General features: G+C 39.5%; 1 protein-coding gene across 3 annotated transcripts in view; it reads left to right on the forward strand.

Annotated features, from left to right (window-relative positions):
• Positions 1–25,767, forward strand: part of LOC104841982 (ubiquinol-cytochrome-c reductase complex assembly factor 1) — a 49,184-nt gene that overhangs the window by 818 nt on the left and 22,599 nt on the right. For 2 of the 3 annotated variants that reach the window (XR_775417.1, XM_010584033.1), the window contains exons 2-7: positions 1,726–1,830; positions 3,451–3,555; positions 7,909–8,016; positions 10,908–10,980; positions 17,094–17,151; positions 23,620–23,728. Coding sequence is in view for 2 of the 3 variants with exons in the window: in XM_010584033.1 (XP_010582335.1) it covers positions 1,810–1,830; positions 3,451–3,555; positions 7,909–8,016; positions 10,908–10,980; positions 17,094–17,151; positions 23,620–23,728 (474 nt within the window). In the remaining variant the exon portion in view is untranslated. Of the gene's footprint in view, positions 1–1,725; positions 1,831–3,450; positions 3,556–7,908; positions 8,017–10,907; positions 10,981–17,093; positions 17,152–23,619; positions 23,729–25,767 lie in introns of those variants that run through there. The other variant, XM_010584035.1, reaches the window with a different exon arrangement.

The following is a 25,767-nucleotide window of genomic DNA, read 5'->3' on the forward strand; positions in this document are numbered from 1 at the left end:
TAGCCACAGGAGGTGCTTGCACTGTCTGCAGACTCTTCCTGAGTAATCCGGTTCAGTTTATGCTTAGTATGTTTTCTTTCAGTCAAATGGAGAAGTAAAAGTAGCACTTGTAATTTGAAAGGAAGGTTATGTTCTGCGAACAGTGGTGCTGGCTTAGGGAAGATTCCTTAGCTCATCATGTTCCCTTTCTGTTGCTCTGCTGCTTTCTGCTGTTGTCTTTTTTTTTTTTTTTAACTTGATTGTTTTATCACATCTCGCCTGTTAAGTGCGCATATTCTTATTTTATGTTTTCATATGTCTCTGTCCAGTTTTCTTGCAGTAGTGCTTTTCAACAGCTATAAACCCCAGTATATTCAAGCTCTAAGACATATCGCAACCTGGGCATGTTTTCCTCCTTATTACGAAGAAAAAGCCTCAAAAAATTTCTATCAGATGCCTTGGAATCTTGTAGTAATTATTTATAAAAAAATGTGGAATTTTCTTTGTCACTTAAGTGTTTGTTAAACTGTTTATGTCAGAGCACTGGATTACCTCAAGAAGTACTTTGTGGTACTCAGCGGAAATGTGTTTTTGGATAGAAATGTATAATTTTCATAATTTTACTTGCTGGGTAGTGATGTTATGGAGAAAGAGCAGAAACTAAGTAGTCTTGCTACAGCAGAAATGGGAAGGTGTAGCAGTAGTGAACACTAATCACATTTGTTATGCTAGTGCATCTTTCCCCTTGCAGTTTTTAAAAACTCAAATCAATTCCTTTAATGGATTAAAAGTGCAGCTCTGTGAGGGGTTGATGAGGGACAGCCTGAGGAGGCAGTACACTGCACCTGAGGGACAGCAGTGACTGTGCAGGTACAGGGAACGAGCAGGAACTCAAGTTGGTTTTGTGTCTGTTCCTCCTCATCTTTGGGCAGATCTGCTAGTCTCATAGTTGTCCTTTCACTGGGCACCACTAAGGAGAGTTTGACTGCCCACCCCATCAGGTATTTATACAAATTGATAAGATTTCCCTGGAGTCTTCTTTTATCAAAGCTAAACCTCTCCTCATATGTTGGATGCTTCAAGCTCTTAATCGTCTTTGTGGCCAATTGAAAATGAAGCTATTTTTAGTAGAAAAAAGCATATCCTGTCTAGACATCATTTCTAATATTAATGTAGAACATGTATGAAGGAGGCAAATATTGCACTAACTTGAATACTGCAGAAAATGAAAAGTACAAAGAAAGTGCAGGCAAAGAAAACCCCTGCCTCTTTTCCATATTACCTGACATCTTCGTTACAGAAAATAATTGTCTTCACTGAAATTTATTAGGATAATACATGCTTTTGAAATACTAAAATTCTTAGTTGTGCCTGAGTAAAGTAAGACAAAGATGCATAAAAGCTGAGAGTTGGATGAGGACTTTTTAGAGATCAGTCAATTGAAGAATGCTTCTTAAGCATTTGAATTTATTGTGTAGATATAACAATTGTGGTGTAGTTTTATGATAGAGACAGCCCACCATTTCCTTTGACTGATCTGTTTCTGCCGTCAAACTTGTGTTGCATGCTTGTACTGGAAGGCAAGATATTTTTTAAAACCAAAATTTGTACTTCTGTCAAGCTCAAGGTGGAGGTTTAATCTGAGGATTGTTGTGTAAATGAATAAAACTTTTGGAAGCAGGAGGGCAGTTAAACTGTTTCTGAGTATTAGAGTCTTTTTCTTCATTGCTAGTCTCTCTGTTCCAGAGCTGCCAGACTGGAGTAACTCAATGGATTGCAGCATGCAGTGGATTATTACAGACAAGTGCAGTCCAAGGCCAGTGTAGACGGATGCTCTATGGCATTTTCCAGGTAGGATATCGGACTATGTTAAATTCTATAAAAAATGGGATAAGTTTAAATTAGTAAGAAAAAGTAATGATTTTTAAATAAAGAGGCTTCCGAAAGTGATGTCTTCACTGTCTGTGTATTGCTGAAATATCAAGGCAACTTAAAAGCTTTCTGCTGCTAAGAGGGCGAGCTCCCACTCTTTATTACACAGTTGTCTTCATTTCAGCTGTGTAGTCTTTTAATGGATCCAAATGATTTGTCTTGAGCAGATTAAATGCAGAGGTCCAAATGCAGTTGTTATTATTCCAAAGCAGCTATTACAAGCTAGTCACGATTGCATGTAATTTCCAACACTTTATTTTGTAGAACATCTCCACTGTACAGTAGCCATGGATTTTCTGGTACTGATGGTATGTTTACCTAGCACAGCACAACATTAAGTAGTGTTGTTTCAGGGGAAAGCACTGCTTTGCAGTTTTGCTTCCAATTCTGTAATAGCATGCATAGTGTCAGATTGCGTCTATCCATAGTAAATTAACTAGAACATCATGTAATAGCAGTTAATAATAAAGAGGCGAAAAATGTATAGAAAATGGGAATAGATGCACGATATCTGAACAGAATTAGAGTATATCTCTTGGTGTTTCCTTCTTGCATACAATGAAACAAGAGGAGATTAGGCCTCTTCTTTGTCCTCCTGTATAATACAACTTGTATCATAGAGCCATGACTTACAGAATTAGAAACTTACCTGTAAACTCTTTGGCTTGGATGTCTTTTTTCAGATAAGACCTTCCAGTCCTGGGAAAATTGCCTGTGATTTTGTGACACAACCATGCTATTAAAGCACCAGTCCATATCAAGTAGCATACGATGTTGGGAGTAGAGAGGGAAATGAGCAGTTATGAAGTTGATAAAGCTGGGCCTGCTCTGAGCCACCAGTAGATTCAGTAGACTTCTGGGGATGACTACTCTGAACAAACCAGCATGTTTATTTTGAATTTATTCATAAACAAGTTACTGCTAATCTGGATGTTCTGGGAGGCTATGATAGGTGTTCTATTCAGTGTGCAGTGCAGCTTCTTACCTGGAGATCCCACTCACTCCTACTTGATAGTTTTCTTTATTGTGCTGTAGCTCTATAATACAAATCATGTGCTGTGAAGTTATAGTGGTTGCAGTGATAGCTTTTACCCTGTAATTTGTTTTTCTTCAGTCCTGGCCACAAAGACAGTTGAATGGACTGTAAAGTTGTAGATAAAAATAGCATAAACTGTTTCTCTGCAAGGCCAGGAAAAAGAATTATTCTTTTAGAGACGAAATCCATAATTAGAAGTAGCATGTGAGAAAATCAAAGCAGATAGCCTGTGGTTCTTGAGAGTGGAGTGTTCTGCCAGTCCATTCCATCAGTACGTTTAAAGGACACTAGAAAATGTGTGGTGCAAAGCATTAAGTATGGACAGCCATTTTGTTTGTAACAGTTAAGATAATAAAATTGTGCTTTTTGTGATACAAAGTTTTTCAGGATTAGACTGAACTGTAATTGACTTGGAAGCAAATTAAGGGTAATTGTTGTTAAGTGTTTACTAGTCAGTGGTCTCTGCATTTTTTTCTTCTCTTTTATTTTATCATTTTTACTAGAGACGCAAGGCTGGCCAGTTCCAACTGTCTAAATCCTGTGGTGGAGTGATTCAAGCCGATGGAGCCATTACACAACAAAACAGGTCGTTTTACAATGCAAATAAGGTTAGAAAAGTTTGATGTTTTTATTGTCAGAGGGCACATTGTGCTAGGGATTATACAGATACAGGTAACAAAACACTTTTCAAAACATGTAGGAGATGATTCAACTTTTATATAAATGTTTTAGTGTAGCATGAACAGTGGGTCCAATAATGTGAGAAGTGCTCCCTGTTCCTTTCCAGAAAATAAGTGCTAGCTAGCATAGGAAGGTGTGGTTACAGTTGGGTTATCTGGGGTGAAGGTTCCAACGGTAAGCCTGAGGGCGTCTTTCCAATGAGGAAAGAAACTAAGTTAAGGAGAGTAGTTATTGGGGTGGGGAGAAGATGTTCCTTTCTTACCTTTAAAAAGGGAAACTTAGAAGTTGTCAGGACATATTAGAAGTGACAAGATGTTTCCTGATTCTTTAGCTTGGGAATAATGTGTAATGACAGTTTTATTATCTGCTAAACACTGAAAACTGTCGTGCAATCTACTAATAACAACTAAGTATTCTGTAATAATTTATTTACTGTTCGTCCGTACTATTTTGTTAATTTGTGGTCTCTGCATCTCTTACATTGATTGTCTTTTGTCTTGGAATAGAAGTTTTCATGAATCATCTCCATAAGATTAGTTTAGCACTTAATCTAAGGGAGTCAGTGTCTCTCAACTAATAAATATCCTGATCCTGCTCTTATTAACGCAATATGAAGAAAATGGCAAAATGGAGCATGTGCATGAGAAATGAGAGGACAGAAGGAAAGTTAGGGATTGATGAGTAAAACTTGCATAACAGCAACAATCCCAGTTTGCTATCTGCTGTCTGTCGTGTATTTTGCTGGTGTAGAGTTACAGGTCAATACTAAGAAGTATTTTAAATTGGTTATTTTGACATGGATAGACAAAATGAAGGAAAATGAGGAGATGTGTGGAAAGAAAGAACCCCTGGCTGCTGTTTGCATCTAGTTCTTAAATAGAGGTTGTCATTTTTTCAGTGTTATTCAGCTCATGAGGTAAACCAAACATTTTGCCGACAAAGAGATTGAAGCATACAAAATGGCTTGCACAATTTGCCATGTACAGAGCTAAGAACAGAATCCAGGCTCTCAAACATGGTGCATAATGCCTAGTCTCTATGCCTGCTTGCGTCACCCCTCTCTTATACCTGCACAAGCGTCATTTGCAGAGCAGATCTGGGTGAGCAATGTATGACAAGATGGTAGATCTAACAAGCCAGGAATAGCATGAAGATCTTCAAGGCAGGGATCAGAGACTTGCTTTTGATGTGTTGGAAAGGGCTAGGGGAGCAGTACAGAGGTTGAAAGATGAATTGGGAAACTTCCTGGTTAAAATAGCCTTGGTGTAGGAAGCCAGACAGGATTTATGACCGGAGGAAGCAGTTTACAACAGTGTAGGTAAGGTTTGAGGTAGGTTTTTGGACTGCAACCTCATTATTTTGAAGAAAGAAGTACCTACTCATCTTTGAAAAGTGAACTTGACTATGCCCTCCTGGTAGGAGTGTTTAGAATTAATGGTGAGGTCCAATTGTTTCAGTTTTATATTTGGTGTCAAAATTAAGAGGATTGTTTGCTTTGAGCACTGAATTTCTGGTACTGAGCAGGAAAGTCAGCCTGAGGTGGGCTTAAGTATCTTTCAGTGTCTTGATGAGCTTCGTTTGAGTGAGTTATAAAACATATTTTTGAAGCTTCCTCTATATGTTTTCTAGATCTGATTTTTATATACGCTTTTAGGACTATTTAATTGCATTCGGCTGCAGTCCTAGCATTGGCAGGATGAACTGCATACCTCTATCCACAGGTTGAACCAAACACTCACTGCTTAAATCCCCTCTCCATCTCCTGAGCTAGTCCAGGCAGACTTGCAGAAGAATGAAGCAAGAATCATGGCATTTCTTAGAAAAAGACTGTTTTCCAGTCAGTCATTTTTTTGGTGATGAGCTAACAACAGCTGAATTGGGATATTTTGTTTTTTAACTTAACTTCCTCTGCATAATGAAAAATCCATACTAAGGGAGACTTCATAATGCATTTGTAGATAAGAGGCGTGTAGTAAAATTAATCTGCCTAGATTCACTAGGGGTTTAGAATGATTTTAATTCCTGTGGAGGAGATAAGTTGAATTAGTGAGTTTGGTACATCAGTGGTTATTAGGACACAAGCTCTGCATTGAGTATGAGTATATCCTATCATTGCCTGGCTGGAGGGGCAGCTTATGGAGTTATCTTGTGATGTAAGGTTAGGTATCATTTTTAGTGTAGAGGAGAAGAGTATTGTATGGGATAATCTTGAAGAGAAAGTACTAAAAATTGGTTTAAATATTCACCTACGTGTTGGTACACTCACTGGGTCCATCACATGCGGCAGAGAGTGGGTTAAGTGCCTTTGCAGATGCTTTCATTCTGGATGATAATGGGGACTTGGTGAACGTCAACATTCAAAACAAGGATCTGGGTATTAAAGCAGGGCTTACTGGGTGACTGATAGATACTAAAATGGCAGTGAGCATGTTTCTTCCTATTTACCTGAATACTAGGCATGATGGGGTTCAAGACATTAATAACCATCTCTGGATAGTACACAAGTACAAAGCATTTTATCTCAAATGCTGAAGGTTGTGTGTGGATATACATAGAGATTGATAATGTCTCAAAGCTACAATTTTTGTCACCTTTACAGTTAGTTTTTATTCAAGTATAGCTACTTGTACAGGATATGTGTCTGTATTTTAATATGTATTTATTTATCATTCATGCCATTTCAAAAATTACTATACTAGCGCTGGGAAAACTATAAAGAATACAGCCAGAATGATCAGAAATGTGAAAAGTGTTCAGTATGAGAAGAGGCTATTTTAGGACCCTTCTAAACGAAGGAGAGATACCTGATGGCAGATGTATGATACTGGCCTATAAAAGTCATAAAAGACACTGAAAAAGGGAATAGGAAATGGTTGTTTGCAGCTTCCTATAGGGAAATTGAGAGCATCTAATGAAATGATAAGAGTGGGTTTAAAACAGGCACAAGGGAATTTTTTTTACATAACTAAACTGTGAAACTCATGTACCACAACTCTGCGTTACGGAGGTTAAACACTGGGGTGCTGAAGGTGCATCCGATTGTAGCTGCCAAAAATGAATTTGTGGATACATTTTCTCATGCAAGAATGACTGTCAAGCTGGGCAGGTACATCCCAGGAAGCTGTGGCGTGTGTGCCATATAGCTCTGCTTTCTGTCTTGTCCAAGTGTCTGCCACTGGTCCTTGTTGGAGATGGCAACCTGGTCTAAGTGTTTGTTCTGGCCATATATGGCAGTCCTTATGTAGCTAAATTGCTTCCCTACTAAGAAAATTATTTTCTTAGTATGTTCGTGTCTTAGGAGGAAGTGTTTAGGGTAAAATTCCAGCTTCTTAAAGCAATTTAACAATTCTTTAGTCAGGGAACTTTCTCAGATTATAATGGCTCTTAGCTGTATTCCTCAAGTATATGTAGGAGATTCACATGCATTAGATTTTGGTTAGATAGCTTAAAAGTAGAGTAATTTGTTGATAACAAAATGTTTATACTGCATACTTAATTCATGAGAAATTATTTGCTGGAGTATGGATGGTAGTTACTGATGGCTGATTGCTACTGCCAGGGTGCTTAGAGGCAGAACGCCCTGAAGATTTCTTGTCAGTCCAATGGTGTTTAAATTGTGTAGTTCATCTGGAAGAGAGACTATATATCTTCATGTTTACAGACACTGCATATCATTGGGGACTAAATACTTTCCTGATCTAGATTTTCTGCAAGTACCATTTAGATTAACTGTAAGGGGAATGACAGTCTGGGGGAGCTTTTCAGTAAGAACAGTGGGTTCATGTAGCTTCCTTAGTTTTAAGATGGAGCTGATTGGTTTATATAATATATAATTGCTCTAGAATACGATATGTCTGTCAGAGTAAGAGAGGGAATGTGAAAGGTTAGCTTTATTTACTCTGTTTCTGTGATTTTTTGCTCATTTTATCTGCAAAAGATTTAAGCCCAAGTAAAGACACACATCTAGAAAGAATATGGGAATCTAGAATGGGAGCCATATTTTGGAAAGCAGGTTTCTGTACAAACTATTTGAGTCTGAGCTTCCAATGGGATGCTTTTATCAAAATGGTTATGCAGTGTTTGCATTCATAAACAGAAGAATGTCACACAGGAAAAACAGTGTAGTATTTTGCGGAGGAAGCTTAAATATGTATTTGTTTTGTTGAACAAAAAGTAAACAAAAATGTAAAATTCTCTATTAAACGTGTAGCTTTTCTAAGTAAAATGATTTGTCAGATTTAATTGCTAAGACTGAAATATGTGATATTTCAATTTTACAGCATCTTTCTGCAAAAGATTCCATGCAGCCTTCTGAAGAGAAAGTGGGTGCTTTCACAAGGATAATCGAAGCAATGGGTTTCACAGGACCACTGAAGTACAGCAGATGGGTAAAGCATTCATTTAATAATTCTTTTGGTTGTTTGATACTTTCAGATTTCTAAAAAGCAAACCAAAAAAACCCCACCTTTTTTCTTATGATAGGAGCACTTAATGGAAAAGTTCTAATTATTACCCATGTAAATTCCTGTTTTGTGATGGGAGGAATAATAATCCATAGCTTGAACCTCCCTTGATCTGTGCATTGCCATCATTGACATAAGTAGGAATATTTTATTTGGTTTGTAGAGTCTTAAGCCTTCTTGAATTTCTTCAGATATCTTATTTTTCACTTCATTTGTGCACCAAAGAACACAGTAACAGCCTTATTAAGTCAAACACCTACGTAGACCATCATCTTGTCTCTAATAATGACCAATTGCAATTATCTAGAAAGAATTTAATTACAGGAAAAGCATATTGTGATACTTTTCTCGTGCTCCTCCAGCCCACAATAGTTGTCTGTTTCAGAACTTCCTGCATGAAACTAGACATTTTTCTGTAATATCTGTTGGATTTTTCATCTATAAATTTGTCCAGTTGCACTTTGAACTCTTGTAAGTTTATAGCATTCAATATCGGGGAGTTCCATAGCTTGAGTACCCATTGGGGGAAGACATACAGTTGTTTTCAGTTGGTACCTTTTAATTTTGTACTTAAAAAAAATGGGGATTATTCTTTCCTTGGAGTGTATGTTCACATTCTCCCTTCCACTGATGATTTTCTAGACTCATATATTCCATAATGTCTTAGTCTTTCTCTGGTCCGAGGAGACGTGGTCTAACTTGTTTCTGCTGTTGAGACTCTTTCATGTTTTGATTTGTGTTGCCCTTCTCTGAACCTCTTTCAGTGTTCTGTATTTCTGTGACAGCAGGGTCTCCCAAATGGGCAGTAGTGATATATGTTATGATTGCTGTTTGAGTCGCTGTTCAGTAGTAGCTGACTAGGGCAGAGACAGAAATAGGTCCTCCTCTTTCACATTTTTTAAATAGTATTTTCATTAAGCAGTTGTTAACATTGAGTAAATGAGAGCAGTTCTGTACAAGACACCTTCAGTTCCTTATGCAGAAGAAAAAAGGCAGAGATGAAATTCATAATTTCTTTGCTCTGAACTAGGACACAGTATAAAGGAGGGAGAGGAAAAGGCAGCTTGAAGGAAGGGCTGAGCCTAACAGTGCAGGAATTAAAACCTATAAAGTGCTTTGAATATCTGCAAGTGGAGTGGACCTCCCCCGAGACTGATCTGAAACTGTTGCTGATTGCATCTCACTCCTCAGAGAGAAAATATAAAGAAAAGATAACTGACACTTAAGGGGGTTAGGTATTTTGGTTAAAATCAGTTGCTTTTAATCAGGTGATGCTAAACCTCATGAGAGAGTAGTTTCTCTCCCATGTGCTTGTGTACATATTGTTGTAATAAAGATTCTTGTTAGCTCTAAGTGTTGATTCAGAGTTCTCCTTAATTGCTACTCTTTACTGCCTGCTTTTGGCTAGGGAACTTGGGTTTGGAGAGAGTTATTTTGTGGTTAGGGCCCAAGAGACCTGAGTTCATTTTTGGCCTTGCCAGTGCTCTTTCTGAGATCTTAGGGAAGTTTCTTAATATTTCTCTGCTTTTTTCCATTTTCTTCTCCCTTCCCCCACACCTCTTCTACACCCTAAAACTTCCATGATTAAATTTCACCAGTTTCTCCTGTGTTACCTGCCTTATTTAAGGGCTGGATTGCAGGGACTGTTCTTTACAGTATGTTTTTAATGTCTAGTAATGCCTGGTCTGGGGCAATGGCTTTCACTGGGGAGATCTCTACTCCCAGGCCAGGCAGCATTACCTTTAAAAAGGAAACCTTCAGAACTCCAGTATAAATTATTTTAATGCAAGAAGTTTAAATGTACACTTGATTTTTGACAGAAGCCTGAGATTATTGAATAAGAAAAGTAATGTCTTCTGTGTTTCCACAGCAGGAGATCAGTTGCAACTTTCTTATTTTTCTTTTGGTTGGAGGAGACACAAATAATTACTTTGGTAATTTGAAGTGCCATTTGACAGGCATGATGCTCATCTCCGTTGCATAGTGAGCATTCAGATGATCCTTAGTGTATGTCACTAAAAATAATTAAAAAAACAAAACAAACAAAAAAAAAGAAAAAAACCCAAACCCAGTGCTGCTTCCTGGCTTAGATAGGGGAGTGGGCTCTGGAGTTTTCAAATTTTTTTTTTTTTTTTTCCCTTGATGTTAGTAAACAGGAATGGCTGACAGCTCTTCTCTTTACGGTCTTTGCTATCAATTATTGTGCCGTTTGAAGCTTCAGCACGTGTCTGATATAGATGATGCACTGAAGGTGTTTGTGGTGCAACGGCAGGCCAAGAACAAAATTAGAAGTGCCAAAGCACCTGAGTATACCTCACGTCATTCATTATTTGGGATTCCTTTCTCTCTTGTGAAGCTTAGTTGGTCAATTTTCATAGGAAAAGAGGTATTTTTAGAACATGTCTGATATGTCACTTCTTTAATATTTAAAACTTAAATTATACAAACCACTTTGAGTGGTATACATCAATTAAAGTTTTTGGAGGAAACCAGGAATTGTGAATTGGCATCTTTGGAGTTTCTGTAAGGAAAGCCATTTAATTTATTTTTCTGTAATGACAGTATTATATTAAACTAGATTTGGAAGTGTATTCAAGAAGCCATTTAATCATTTTTTTGCTTCAAGGCAAGATTGATTATACTTGTGTCATTCGTGGGAGATATAATAGTTTGATGTGCTCCTGAAAATCTCAAGTGATTGTGATTCTCAAAAGAAGTCTTTTCAGAAAATGATAGTGTATGTATTTAACAAAAGCAGTAGTGTACACTAGCTCTCATGATGAATACTTTAAGTATTGTCTTCTCTTTTTCTTTAGAAAATTAAGGTAGCAGCTTTGCGCATGTACACATGCTGTGTGGAGAAAACTGACTATGAGGAATTTTTTAACAGTAAGTAATGGACTTGATGGTATTTGGACTATTGCCCTGGTGAGAGAACTTCTGATGAACATTCATTAGACATATTTATACCGATAAATATGACAGCAAAAAGACTTGTCAGACCCTAATGGTGCATGGTCAACTAGAAGCTGATTGTACTACAGGATTCCCTTAAGCTCTGAAGTGGCAAGGGTTCAAGGGCAGATTCTGGAGTCTGGGACTGTTACATTTTGCCTGCTGCAATGGAGAACAAGAAGAAGGGTGGGATAGGTAAAACCCAGAATATCCTGGAGTTTGAAGGATATTGACTTTTTTATTACTAGGGTTGTGATAAACTAAGAATCCTGGTATCTCTTCCCTTTTTACTGTGGTCAGATGGTCTCTGTGTCCTACGCTGTCCCACGACCAGTTGTGAGAAGGTCCAGTATAATTGGGGTGCAGGTATGAGAACCATCCCTGTCCACTGACGCACAAGTTTTTTTATGATACAGGGTCAGTTAGATCACAGGGTCCTACCTGTCTCTCTCCCTCATGGCTGGGGCAGTTTTGGCTAAAACTTAAAGCCTTTCTATGTTTTACTCACCATGACAGCATTAAACCAGGACATGTCTCTTGACTGGGTAGAGAGTATGACTAGAACAGGGACACAAGTCCCTCCTTTAAGTATATAGGAATATTAAATTGGGGTGGCTTTTCCACATTGCATGTAGTTTTTTAGCTATTAGCTAAAAAATCTGTTGCTGTTTCTATTAGTATCAAATCTGTCTGGGGAATGGGGAAGATGTGGTTTTGAGACTTAGGTAAGCTTCAATAATTTTTTATTCTTATGCGAATTATTTCCTGTGTCAGTGTGATTTAGCTGTTAGTAAACCCATTACCTGGATCTGGCCTGTCACCTGAATCCTTGAGCTACTGAATGCTTTCTTATGGCTTTACAATGCATCAGCACAGGTTGAATCTGCTGCTGCTGCCTCTTGAGAGATCAGCTGCAGGGACATCTGTGTGTTCATCTAGTACAGAGCTTATTGAGGATGGTTTGGTACATGGTGTTGCTGCTGCAAGATTTTTCCAATGGTTTTCAGAAGGTTTTCCAAAACTGTGATGTGGTTTCAGCAGTTGCAGGAGTGACAGAACTCTGTGAGCAATAGGATTCATCAACAGTGTTCAAAAAATTAGAACCTCATTTTTCCTCTGTGCACACCTCTCCCCAGCTGTGTGCCCTCTCAGGCTTTCTCAGATAAGTTCTCTTCTGTTTGTCATATTTGCCTCTCAAATAGAGGCTTTGCTATTTTTAACTGGTGTTTCACTATCTCTGCTTAACAGGTTAATTGTACAAAGATATATAAATGTTGCCCTAGATTAAAATTTAAAGGAGTTTCAAAGTATGACTGTGAAAAAGATACTGGCACAGATTTTCAGGCTCAGTACTGAGTAAAATTACTTCAGTTGTATTCTTGATATTGTCTTACTGTTTTAAAGAGAAAATTCTCGGAGCTCCCCCTCACTTTAAACATATCACAAACAGCAGGCAGCCTTTCCTTCAAGTTTCACCGCTTTCTCCAGAATGTCCTCATTGGTCCTTTTGTCTTTTTGCTCTCTAGCGTAAGTTGTAGCCAGTCCATCTCTGAATTTACACCCAGGGAAACCTATGTTTGCATTGACTTGAGACTGTTGTGACGTAAGGAACAAGGTAGTTTGTTTTGCTGAGGTTGACAGAGAGTGTGATGCACCTGTTGGTGTTATAAGAACACCTGTAATGTTGGGGTCTATAGTTGTGGTTCCAAAGAAATCATTGCTTTCATATAAAAACAGATATAAGAAGTTTCTGTTACTTCTGTCTGCTTACAGCTGCAGCCGCTTGGGGGATTAGCTTTAACATTTAACAGGCATTTGATCCATGTTTAAAAAGTAGTTCCCCTAAAACATAGACTGTGTGACGTGGGCAGGAACCTTTTAAATTGATTTTGCCAATGAAGAAGCTTTAGGTTGCCTGTGGTTCCATGGGCAGCTGAGTCGAAGTAGTGGCCAAAGGGAAAAGGCTCACTTCTCCATCTTCTTCTGCCTGTGTTCTGGACTGGACAATTATCATGTCATCTGGTGAACTGTTTAGGTCACTGAAAGACCTGAAACAGCCCAGTTTTTTACTGACTTACTGTTTTGCTGTGTTAGTGAATTAAAGTGGCACATGGAAGTGTCTGATGGACAGCAGCTGTGGCATAAAGTAGGTGGTGAGGAGTACATGGTTCAGAGAAGGAAACGTAGCACGAAGCAAGATACCCAACTTTCAGTTCAGTTCACCATGTCTTCATCAAACTAGGTCAGTCAGGAGCTGTTTTTTTCTGTTCTGAATTGCTCCTTTTTCAAATAAAGATGGGCATCACTTAAGGCAGGACTGCAGCTCAGTTCCAAAAGAGCAGCCTGGGGGACTAGCAAGAACAGGAAGCAACTAACTCTTAACTCTTTCCCTTTGTGATGCAGCAAGCACAGATGTGCCTGAGACTATGCTGATGTGGGTGCTGCACACCCGCATGATGAATTGCACAGCTTAGGAACCCTAAGAGTAGTAATGGTGCTACATGGGACCCAGCTCCAGTCTGCCTGAGCCAGAGCTGACTGTATGTAGACCTAGCGGTGTATTTATGCTTTGCTGCCCCCAGCACTTCTGGCTCTAGTTGCATGGTGTTGAGATTGTTGAGATATCCAAGTGAACGGCACAAAGTCAGCTCTGGTCTCTGGGGAGCTTATTAGGTTTTTCTGTGCTGTTTGTGAGAGTTGTTAACCTACTGAGCTGGCCTTGGAAACTGTACATCCATGCATGTGTAAAACCATTTGTGGGCTCATTAACCCTGTGTGATCAGAACCAGTTCTTTGTCAAGCCTTCTTCATTTTTTCTGGATGTGTTTTTTGTGGTGTGGTTTTGTTGTGGCACGAATAACAACTGCAGTTGTTATTATGGACCTTATGGAACTTGGATTGGTATGTGGATTTTGTCAGGTAGCTCTCTGACAGAGGTGACAGAGTGTCACTGGTGTTGAGGACTAGGACACTGATAGCATTTCATGTCTTATAGGCTATCTTGCTATCTCAGTGCATTTCTACTGATACCTAGTGAAATTTCTGAGACTTTCTGTTATGCAGTATGAGCCCTGTGAACTGCCTTTCCCTGTATTATGGCTGAGAACAGCAGTTTCCAAAATACGGGCTATGGATATGCAAGTCATGAGGCTGCTGTAGTATATAAAGGAGGTGCTTTAATTGAGACTCTCTAGTATTATACTGCAGTTAATTTTATTATACCTGCCATTCTGTTGTCTCTTTGTTTTGTGATCATCTGTGGACAAAACTTTGGGAACTCTGCTTTAGAGCCTACCTCCCAAATGTCTGTATATAGGAAGTTGAGCTGTTTTAGGACTTTAGCTGTTTCTTGTTTAAAGGGGAATAGCGAAGTAGCAGAGGGAATAGCAAGATTACTGGTGTCAGGCTTTCTATGCACAAAGCTTGCAGTGCTTGGGTAGTTCTAACAAAATGAAGGGGGTAGCCACCTGTGAGGAGAGTGTTTCATGCCTAAACTTATACTTGAAAGGTCAAAACAGCTTTTAGGATCAGGTAGGTGATACTGAGAGCTGAGCTGAATTTTGATGAACATCGGGTGTAGGGCTACCTTGAATTCATCTTGAACTGTTTATACTGTTAATTGCTGCACTGTCATGCAGCTGCAGTAGTAAAGAACTGGCCCTATCAAAACAGTCTTTCAGGTGGCTCCTAGTAGGGCCGCCAAGCAGCTTGAAAGGGCTGGAGTTTACCTACAGGACTCTGGATTCTTCTGTCTCCCTTAGCCCATCAGGTGCCCTATAGACACTTGCTGCTATCTGTAGTGCTCAGGGGAACACTGACGTAGTGCACCTGTTTGTTTTTTTTTTTTTTGCATGATAGGGGGATATTATCCCATTTTGTACTGCCTAAAATTGTGGTAGTGGCAAAGATGAGCTATCATGAAAGAAAGTCCACATTCAAGTTTTGCATCCCTTACCTGATGAATTTTAAGTGCAGAATATGACTGGAGGAAGAGGTATGTCCTCATAATCCTGAGCATTTGTGTCTGTTATCATATGCAGACATATGAACAGGATGTGTTTTGTGGGCAGAACAGATTTATTCCCCAGCTGATGATAATCACAGTAATTTCATGGGTAGCTTTACCATCAGACATTTTTTTCTGTATCTAACTATTCTGAAGGGAATAATTTTCAGTTTAATTATATGATAGATCTTTCTCCCCAGTTAGTTTCCCAGAATAAGGTGTTCCAAACCCCCATATTTTAAAATTGCATTCTTTTTAAAAAGCTGGTATCGGAGGGCAAGCTTGTTGCTTTAAAGATGCCATCCTTCCTTTAAATTTACGACGTAGGCAGTCCTGATACAGAAGTTAAAAAATGAATTATAAAAATAGAAGTGCAACACTTGGAAAGTTAGAGAAAAATTTTTTCCCTCCTGGGTACTGAATAGGTCTTTAAAAACTCCGTATTTCCAGTAGTAGAGGTGTGAGCTATGCTTTCCACTGAAGAGTGATTTCTGTGGTGGGAGATTGATATGTGGTAACTTCTACTTCAGAAACCTCTGTCTGTTGAACTAAGTGTTTTACTCTGAATCTTGCCTGTGGAACCTTCATTTAACGACATAGTTTGATTAATTCAAGCATTGTGTACTCTTGCCCTAGTTAGAGATGCCTTGGCATGCCTTTAGGTCCAAGTAGTCATCTCTAGGCACATGAGCTATTTCTAATAGGAATGAGAGAGTCAAAAGGGGAGAAGGGTGAGGGAAACTTGTGTTTAATCTCCAAACATAGGCTGTTAGTGTTGTTATACTGTCTTAGAGGTGACATAGGTGATGTATGGGTGCTGATGCTGAGGCTTGGCACCTCCTAGGCACTGATGGAGTCATCTCTCTGAGGAGGGAGGAATAGTGATGATTTCCTTGGTTCTTCTGGTGGTTGCCTGACCATAGTTGGCATATAAAAAGAAAGAGGCTATGAAGAGTATTGCTTCGTGATCCAGGTGAATCTCTTTGGTAATACTTGAGAGCTAAGAAGTATAGGAGTCAGGAAGGAATATATTCAACACAGAAAAGATAAGGTTGACTTCCTTTGGGCACATCTGACTCGAGAGTCTGTTTCTGAATATTCTCTGGCCTTCTTACAGCTAGGTTTGAACAGTCCAGAAGATGGGACCAAGTGCTGGGTAGGCCAAGGTGACTGTGTTAAATCCTTCTCATTAGGTACTCCTCTTAAAAACTTCTCCAGAAAACAGATGTAGAGGTGACTTCCTAGGAGGAAGGTTTAAGATTGATAGGAACTGAAGGACTTAATGTGCACATAACCCATAGGTCCATGCTTTTCAAGCATGAGGAAGAGGAATATAGTTTCTGTGCCACATAGCCTAAATCTCCAGCCTCACATCCTAATGGCATGTGCAGATCCATAGTATAAACATGCATATGGATAAACCATCTCTGGGACACCCAGTGGCTATTGGAGTAGAGCTAAATTTGGAAACAGAGATTTGTTTCTGTGGTTCGTTGGTGGTTTTAATCGTAATGTAGAATGGCTAGAGGCAAGGTGGGCTCAGAGTGCTGGGGGTTGTACAGCCGTGTAGGAAATCAGAACAGCAGAGTTGGAGCAAAGACCCAGCTAGCACAGTATTCTGTCCCTGGCAGGAGGCAACAGCACATGTTAAAGAAGAGTGTAAGAACAGAGCACAGTGTCTGTTGATACATCCCTGTTATTCTCTACTGCTTTGGAACTTCCTGAGCCAGAAGCCAGATGTTTGTCTAATTCTCCATTTTGGAATTTTTCCTCCACCTGTAAATGTTATCTAAGTGACTTCTAAACACATGAAATCTTTTGGAATCTACAGCGTCCTGTGGCTGCATGTTCTAGAGTTTAAGCACAAGTGTGATAGTAAATGATGTTTGCTTCTGATATGTATGTACTGTTTAGGGCCAGAAATTAAATTATTAAATTTTATTTAGATTTTGGTGTAGTGAATTTCTGTTAGGAGCAAAACATGGCAAAATTCATATTAATACTTAGTTTTGTTTTTGTGTTTTTTCCCCCTCCCATCAAGGGTGCCAAATGCCTGATACTTTGAATTCATGGTTTCTAGTAGCCCAGCTTCATGTCTGGTAAGTGAAAAGTAAAATAGTAATATAACTATTTTCAGAAAATAGTGTGATATATACCTTAATGTGAGAAAAAGTAGGCTCCATGGTTATTGATAATAGTGGTTATATTCAATTTCCTAATTACTGAAGTTTAGCAGTTTTCTACTAAAGAACAAAAAGTCCCATAGAGAAGCTAACATCTTTTACATCTCTAAATTCCTCAGTAGTAGAATGATCTTTGCCATGAGTTTTCTAAAAGCCTTGCTCAGCCTATGTGGAAAAATCTTACTTGGGTGTTTTAGGAAAAGTTTAAATTTATGTAAAAGTCATTTAAATTGGGAGAATTTGTGGTGATTGAAGTTGCTGCTCATCAGAAACATTTAACATATTATAGCACTGGCATTTATTCTTGCACCTCTGGAACGTACATGCAGGTTGGTGAATGCCAGCTTGGCTACATGTAAAACTATTTAACACCTTAAACCTTTTTTACTTTTTCATTTGTGAAAACAGTAGCCAAAAAAATCAGGTTTTCATCTAGCATTACATACTTGTAAAGGTCAGAGGGATGCACAAGGGAGTACAGTAATTTTTGTTAAGTGCCAGATCTTTCAGGAAACTGAAGGCCACAGACTTACATTCAGCTATCCAAAGGCTGAAAGGAAGTTTGTACTGAAATACCTGCACTTAAGTATAGGCCCCTTATTTACTTCCCTCCCTTTTTTCCCCTTCCCTCCTTTTAATTTCCTGTCTCCTTAATATATTGAAAGATGGGGCAGCTCATTTCACTAAAGAATGAATAAATTAGCAGAACCATTGAAATTATAATCAGTTAATGAGATCAGTGGAATTGAGTAAGGAAGAGCCTTGAGATTTGCAGTTTATATATTTCTTACTGTTCCCTGTGGAAAAAAAGGCTTAAAAAAATTGATAAGCTAATAATTCATATCAATATTTGGAAACCTACTGCAATAAATACTCAAAACCAAACTGTTTGTAAGTATCTCAGGAAAAACAAAGAGGGGTAACATGAATCTGCAAAGAACACACTTTTTTTCACATCATCTTGATTTTGTATTGACAGGAAAATGTACCCTGTGATACACAGCATCAAATTCAGGATACATAATCTTTCATGACAGGCATAAAAATAAACAAGGGGACTATGATAGAGATGAAACTAGTATGGGACAGACACAAAAATTCGAAGATCAAAGCTACACTGGAGAAGGCCAAGAGTTGCCACACTTTGAGGCGGTGATATTAAGGAGACATTTAATGAGGGAAATTGAAGTACTCTTATGTTTAAGATACGGTGGACAGGTTGACAGCAATATACTATACAAGCACGAAGGAGCTAAATCCCTTTACTTCATATGACAGCAATGAAAATTCAAGCGTGGAGGTTAGCACTAAAGGTTAATTTTTCCAAGGTTTATGTGCCTGGCTCCTCCATGTTTCTGGCAGCTTGACCTAGGGAGTGCTGTCATACTGGACCATAAATGAGAGATCCAGTTTCATATTCCAGGATACAGAGAAGCCTTTGATAGGCCTGCTCACTGCCTGGGTCACTGGGAGATGCTGCAGGCTTTGCTTGTGATTAGCTCAGTGACCAGGATCCTGACATGACATAATTTTGCTTTCACAGTCAGGTTTATTGCTATGTTCTCTGTGTTTCTCTTTCTTTAATCAGTTTTACCTCAGTGAAGTGGGAACAGAACATTATTGATACTGCTAGGTCTGGCAAGGTCAAGGACATCCTACCCCTGTCTGAAGGCTCCAATACCTCTGTCTTTCCTGCTGGACCTTTTGCCTCAGAGGCTAGAAACCTTCCTGATCTGGTGGCCAACACCCTGACCATCTAGATTCTGATCATCTGTTAAAGCATTCCTGTTCCCCCTTGCAATGCAGTCTAGATCACTTTCTGGTGTACTTACTTCTTCCCTCTTCTTCAGAGTTTTAGTTTCAACTGATCTAGAGTGTCTTCTGGTGCTGGAGAAGATGACAATTTTTCCTAGTTTGGTAAACCCCACCTCCTTTCTTGCTGTTGTCATTGCCCATCATGTTCTAGTGAACTGTGTTTCTGTGCCTTTTGCATCCCACCTTTTATAGACTTAAGGTGCTTGTTGGAGCATACGTTCTTGTGTTACAGATTCTGGTGGGTCCTCTGTTTGACTTTCTGGCTCTTGTTTCTTCTTGTCTGTGAATAGAGTTTTCCTGCTTGCCTCCAGTCAGAAAGGGGGGAAATTCAGGCTGTTGTGTTTAGCCTCTGTTTTTGCTAACTTCTTTCAAGATAATGTTCCTTTAGATACACTCCAGTGCCTTTCAATGCAGTACTAGAATTATACTTTAGAAAAGAAACCTATCAATATTCTTTCCTGAATGTCATGTTTTTATAGGCCATTTCTGTTATTTCAGGAGGACTCTTTCTTTATGCGTAGAAGTCCACACCTTTTAGAAAATCTCAACCTGTTCATCTCCACTGCTGCATCTGCCTTTTCCCATGCAGTGGCAGTCTAAATGGAGTATTGGCTGTGTCCAGAGCTGTTATGAAACTGCCAAAGAGATTACTTTAGTGACTGTACTAAGAAATGTCTCGGTGCAGGATGTATCATGTAGATACCTAGAGCTCCCTTCATATTTTCGCCACACCAAGTATGGTGACATCTCTCAAGTATTTAGGATGAAAATAGAGTGGTGCTGCAATTCCTGTTCTGAAAGACTCAAAGGTCTTTTGCAAGAATTCATCTGAGCATTGTTTTTCATAAGGAAGTCTGCACTTGAGAAAGTGTTGATCAGTCTGAGAGAGTCTGGAGAAGAACAAGAGCTGCCAAGTATGTAGAAAACATTTCCTGCAGGAAAAGATTTCTCACATTTGCATAGAGAAGACTGAGGATACCATACCATTTCAAAATGTGCAGCTTCAGAAGAAAAGGAACAAGCTCTGTGTTTGGTGATAGAGAGGCCAGGGAGAATGAGTTTTAAATTATATCAGAGGAGTCTTGCTTGAGAGAGGTTTTAAGAAAAAGTTTATCTGGAATGTGTTAGGCATTGAGTTGATCCTGCCTTAACATGAGGGAATGGGCTACATGGCCTAAGCAAAGGCCCCAAGGGGGAGGAAGACTGCACAGCCAGGCTCGGTTCTGTTAGCTTGCCCCAGCAAAGACCTGTACGTGGCTGTAAATAGAGTAGTTCGTGAACTTGCTAGGCTGGGGCACAGGATAACATGCAAACCTAATTAGGAAGGGTTCAGAATTCTGCTCATTAGCATTATTCATAGAAGTGTATGTCATAACGTACAGCTGATGACAGAGTTGATTCAGGAGGTCCCTTCTCCTGTCCCCCAAGTTGCTGGCCATTCATGAATGGGTTAAACAGAATAGAGCCTTCCAAAATTGCTGTTGATACTTGTGTTGTTAAGGCAGAGTAATTTTTCTGAACAAGTATAACATAGCCCCAGAAATAGTTGCTCTGGAGCAATTGAGGAAGCAGAAGTGAGTGGCCAGGAGCAGGGATAGCAGGAAGCTCTGAGTGGGCTTTGCCCGTAGAAGTATAATGCATCACCACATCTTGATTGCATGGCACCGAGCCACCTCACAACAGTCGACAGGGTGGTGTCGACTACCGCTTCTGGTATTTAAGCCAGTCTGTTGGCACTATGGGAATACTGACAGAAGCCATTGTAGCTGAGGCTGTTGTGGGAAACTGCTACATCTCACCTAAGATGGGTCTAGTTATAGATGCTCCTGTTCTTTTTCAGGCATCCTTTCATATTATTTTCTTCTAACATTATCTCTCTGCATAACTTAAATACAGCATAAGTTATCCCACCCAGCCAATGTCAGGTAGACAGCTTTCTAAAGATAGTTTGGAATAATTTTGCTTTCATGGTTTGATGAAGATGAATCAGCATTTGACTAAACTACAGAACAGATTCTGTAGTGAAACGATAAAATGTTTCACACTGTGTTGATCTAGTTAGAAGGTTTATAGTCTTTAAAGAGTCTGTGTCTTTTAAACCTCAGATGGCAGGTGTAGTAACAAACTACCAAATTTTCAAATAAACTGCAAAATTCCATGATCTCACTTGTGGTGCTGCAGAACAGCTCTGTGACAGCACTATGCATCCAAACACAGAGCTGCCTTTTAGGCTTTGTGGGTAGCAGGTTTTACTCTGAACACCACTCCAGTTCTGCTCATCAGTGACCAATTGTTAGCCATTGGTCTGTGCACTGCTCTCTTCTCCTGCTTCACCACTGAAGGCAGACTGGATAGGAACCAGTATTTATGCTTGGGAGGAGGTTTTCTTGCCAAGCCACTCTTATTTCCCCCACCCTAAGCTTCTGTATCCAGCAAGAGAAGTATAAAGATGCTTTTCTTAGCCCCAAATCAGTCTTTTTAACTGAGTCTTTTTCTCTTTGACTTGTTAAGAGTAGGTAAAAATTCGGGCTACAGTAACTCATACTAATTAAATTTTTCATACAGCTCAATTATGTAAATGCACAAGAGAAACAAAAGTTTTGAAACTGGTGGAAGTAAGACACAAAAGTTTTAAGCTCTTTGTGCATTTGCTTTGTGGAAGGACTGATAACTGGATGGCTGTTCTCTGAGTTCTGGACCACAGTTTTAGCTTTGTCATCCTTCTGTGAGCAAGATGAGGATTCATTTCTTGATACTGTCTTAATTGCATTTGTTTGCTGGGACAGTGGTGCTGTTGAACAGATACCGAGTTGTCACTGCCACGGTATAAACCTTGGGAATCCTTACACAGCTCTGTTTCCTGAGGTAGAAGTTGCCACAGTCTTCCCAATGTTTCTTTCTCTGACTGCTGCCCTTTCCCTTCTCTACCCACTCTCTACCCAGATTCTCTCAGTCACTCCACCCTTTGATCATTGATCCACTTGTCATGCCTTAGTCTCTCTCTCCGGTCTTCTGACCTCATTCCACCTGGCTTGTGTTGGAGCCCAAGCTGTCTCTTGTATGGCCAGTGTCATTTTCAGAAGCTCTACACCTAGAAATCAGACTCTGGTCCATGGGCTTTTCTTCTTTTAATTTTGGTGTCTCAGTTGAATGGCCCTTGTATGGGACTTAAATGTATGGTTCTAATCAGAATATAGGACTAATGCAGTTTTTGTTACCTTCAGTTTGTTTGTCTCTGTGACTCATCACTGGCAATAAGTTTTGTTTCATGTGCAGGTTAAAAAATACCTTTCCTTTACTAATGAGTATACCAGATAGAATCCATCAGAAAGATGGCCTCTGTCCTTTTACAGGTCAGCTCAACAAACGAGCTTCAAGTGTTTATGATTCTCCCTGTTGAGCTAGCATTCACAGATCAACAAATACTTTTAATGCCTGTAGGGAGGCACAGATCTTATGTGTACTGAAGAAATGAACAGATTAAAAAAAATCATCATTTTTACCTCTTAACTCTTGTGGCACATGCACTCTTGTTAGTATGCAACTGCTTCAGAAGGGCCTCCAGCAGCTCTGCTCTGTTGTTTTTACATAAGCTGTGAGAATAATTTCCTGTGAGCAGTTTCCCAACTGTAGCATGTCTCTATGCAAAGCAGTGACTTCTTTTGGCTCCAGTGTTTGAGCATCACCTTGTCTACAGTAACTCAGTCAATCCTGGACAGGTACTTCTGACTACATAGCACAGGAGCAGAGCTGATTAGTGAGGTAGAGAAGGTGGGACTGGTGATGGGACTGGTCTCTTAGCTTAGTCAATGATTAGCCTGTATTTCAGTTCACGCTGTTAGAGATGTTGTAAAAGAGGCAAAATAAAAGTTTTGTTCTGACAATTTATTTTTTAGACAGAACAGCAGCAATGAAGTTCAAGTGGCTTTAATGGTTAAAAAAAAGTAAAACTACTCAACCTGGTATTCTCATTAAGATCTCACAATGCACTTATAAACTTGTGAGTTCTTCTAGCATGTACTGTGTGTAGGCATTTTGCCAAGCGGTTGGACATGTATCCAAAGACCCCTGTAGTTGAAATAATTTAGGACATTGCTAATGTGAATTTGGGTGAAGTCTGTAACTTGCTTAAGCTTTCACAGCTTGGCTAGTTCAGACTCTTACAGCACTTTAGTATACCAAGCTGAATTACAGCTGGCTGGTAGCCTAGGATTAGACAAGACATTTGTTCCTGCTCCAAAGGGTGATATGTTCTTAAGGCTGAGGAATTTAGGTTGCAGTACTGTTTAACTAGATTACAGTACTGTCAGCCAGAATAGAGTCCACTGTCACTCTTCCATAGCTGGATTGGCCAAAATCCAGCAGATACAGCTCTTGAGTACAGAATAGAAAAGTTTGTGGTAGTTGATTTTAAAAAGATAAATAAAAATCTTTGTATGTGGGGTTTTTTCCTGAAAACAAAAACATATACTGTAAGGAGACTCTTAAATGAACTGAAATATATTTAATATACTCTTTACATTTGAAGAAAAACTAGAAGCTATGAATTTGGTGTTTATGTTCTTGCAGGATGTGTCTGGTACGAATGAAGCAGGAGGGTCGCACAGGAAAATACATGTGTCGCTATATAGTTCACTGCATGTGGGAGGATGTTGAACAGCGTGGTAAGGTGATGGGGGTAAGTCATCTTTGGTGTTGATAATCTTGATGATTCACATCTTTCAATGCTTTTGTAACTTTGCATATCTTAGAAGAATGCCTGAGAATCAACCTGTAGCTGCTTGTTTATTTCTTTATTAGCTTAAGCAGGTATATGTAGCTCTTACTCCTGACCATTCAGTCCCACAGCTGTACTGCTTGTTGTATTGAGCAACTGAGATTGTTTCTGAAACTGTACTACAGCCTGGATGAAGATACTGATTTGTCTGAAAGTAATTAAATTTCCACGTGGTTTGCCATGTTATTACAGAAATGGATGCTGCTATAACAGAATGGGCATTTGTGGATAGGAATAAGCAGCTGACATGACTGGTGCCAAATGTATAACCACAACTTAAGTAATTCCAGCAGAGCTTTTGAGTTTTCTCAGTATCTGGGATGGTGAGTGTCCTGGGTTCAGCTGGGATAGAGTTAATTTTTTACAGGAACCTGGGAGGTGGGGGGGCATAGCCGGGGCAGCTGACCTGAACTGGCCAAGGAGCTATTCCATACCATGTGACATCATGCTCAGTATATAAAGGGGGAGCGGGCCGGGGGGTGGGCTCTTCTTTTGGGTGGGGGAAGTGGCAGAGCGTCGAGTCCCGGGTGGTGAGCAGTTGCACTGTGCATCACTCTTTTTGTGTACTTTTTCATTAGTACCGTTGTTGTTGTTGCAATTTCTTTGTGTTGTTCCAGTAAACTGCCTTTATCTCAACCCTCGAGGTTCCAGGTTTGGTTTTTTTTTTCCTCTCCTCCGTCTTCCCCCCATCCCACCGGAGGGGGGCGGGAGGAGTGAGCGAGCGGCCGCGTGGTCCTTTGTTACCGGCTGGGCTGAAACCACGACAGTGAGTAAAAGGAAAGTTGAGGGACAAGGTTTTTATGTTAAGTTCCTGTACATGACTATAACTAGTCATTAGTTTGTTTTTCATTTTGGATTCTTAGTGTATCTAGTCTTTATCACAAAATAAACGTTGTAAGGAGAGAGTAGCTCCAAGCATAGTTCATTTGCAAGTTTGAAGGAGGAACAAGGTTGGATCTTTTTGGCCTGTTCTGAGGAAGGTTATGCTAGTTAGTTGTAATTGTAATTTCTGGCCTTGAAGTCTGTAAGTGTGTTTCTCCAGCCTTGTGTTGGTGATAGCCTTCAGAGAAGGCAGTGCAGCAGCAGTGGATGTAGGAGATAGTTTTCATAACCCCAGTGTCACAATGGTGACAGAAGACTTGATGCAGTCGAGGATGCCTATGTTCAGGGCACTTCTAGTGGGAGAACAGGGCTGGGAAAGATCTCCTATGTTGTGGAAAAAGAAAAGAATTGTTCAGTGATTAAATAGACATTTGTCTGTGATTAAAATAAATTAGACTGTTAGAGAAGTGACAGTTTTCATATAGCAATAATGGCATATTGTCAAGTCTTAGTTGTCAGCCATGTTTGGAGAGGCTGCTATGGTATTCCTGTTGGTGACAAACAAGGGAATTAGCTAGGGATTTAGGATTTGGTATGCGATCACATTAATAATTCAAGAAGTTTCTCTGATCTTTTATTTTGTATGTGGTTTTAGAAAGTGTTGAATTTGGTGTAACTTCAGTTATTCCATCAGCAATGCCTTTTTTTTCCTAGTTGTTGGGAATTCCGTAGCTTTACTATGTTACAGCTTGCTTTTAAAGACAAGTCATCCTCTTAATCTTCTTTTGGATTAAATCTAAATTCTGGCATCTTAGAATTTCTTGCTACATTAATGGGCTTCTGTGAATTCTGATATGGGAATCTCCACTTTCCTGGTCAGATGCCATAAGGCAGTGTGAGTGAGCCTAGACAAATTAGATCATAATACCAGAGAAAAAGATTGAATGAAATAGCTAATGCATTTTTGTCCTTATCCAATTGATGCCTTCCATATCATATCAGTGGTTGATTCTGCTTTCTGTAGGAACTGGAGACAGCTCAGATCTTTATTCTGAGTGTAAATTTAAGGCTGCTCTTCTTGAAAAGTGGAAACCCCCCCCCACCCCAAAACCCCAGCA

Source organism: Haliaeetus leucocephalus, unplaced genomic scaffold (assembly GCF_000737465.1).
Source record: "Haliaeetus leucocephalus isolate CR32 unplaced genomic scaffold, Haliaeetus_leucocephalus-4.0 Scaffold933, whole genome shotgun sequence".
Lineage (NCBI taxonomy): Eukaryota > Metazoa > Chordata > Aves > Accipitriformes > Accipitridae > Haliaeetus > Haliaeetus leucocephalus.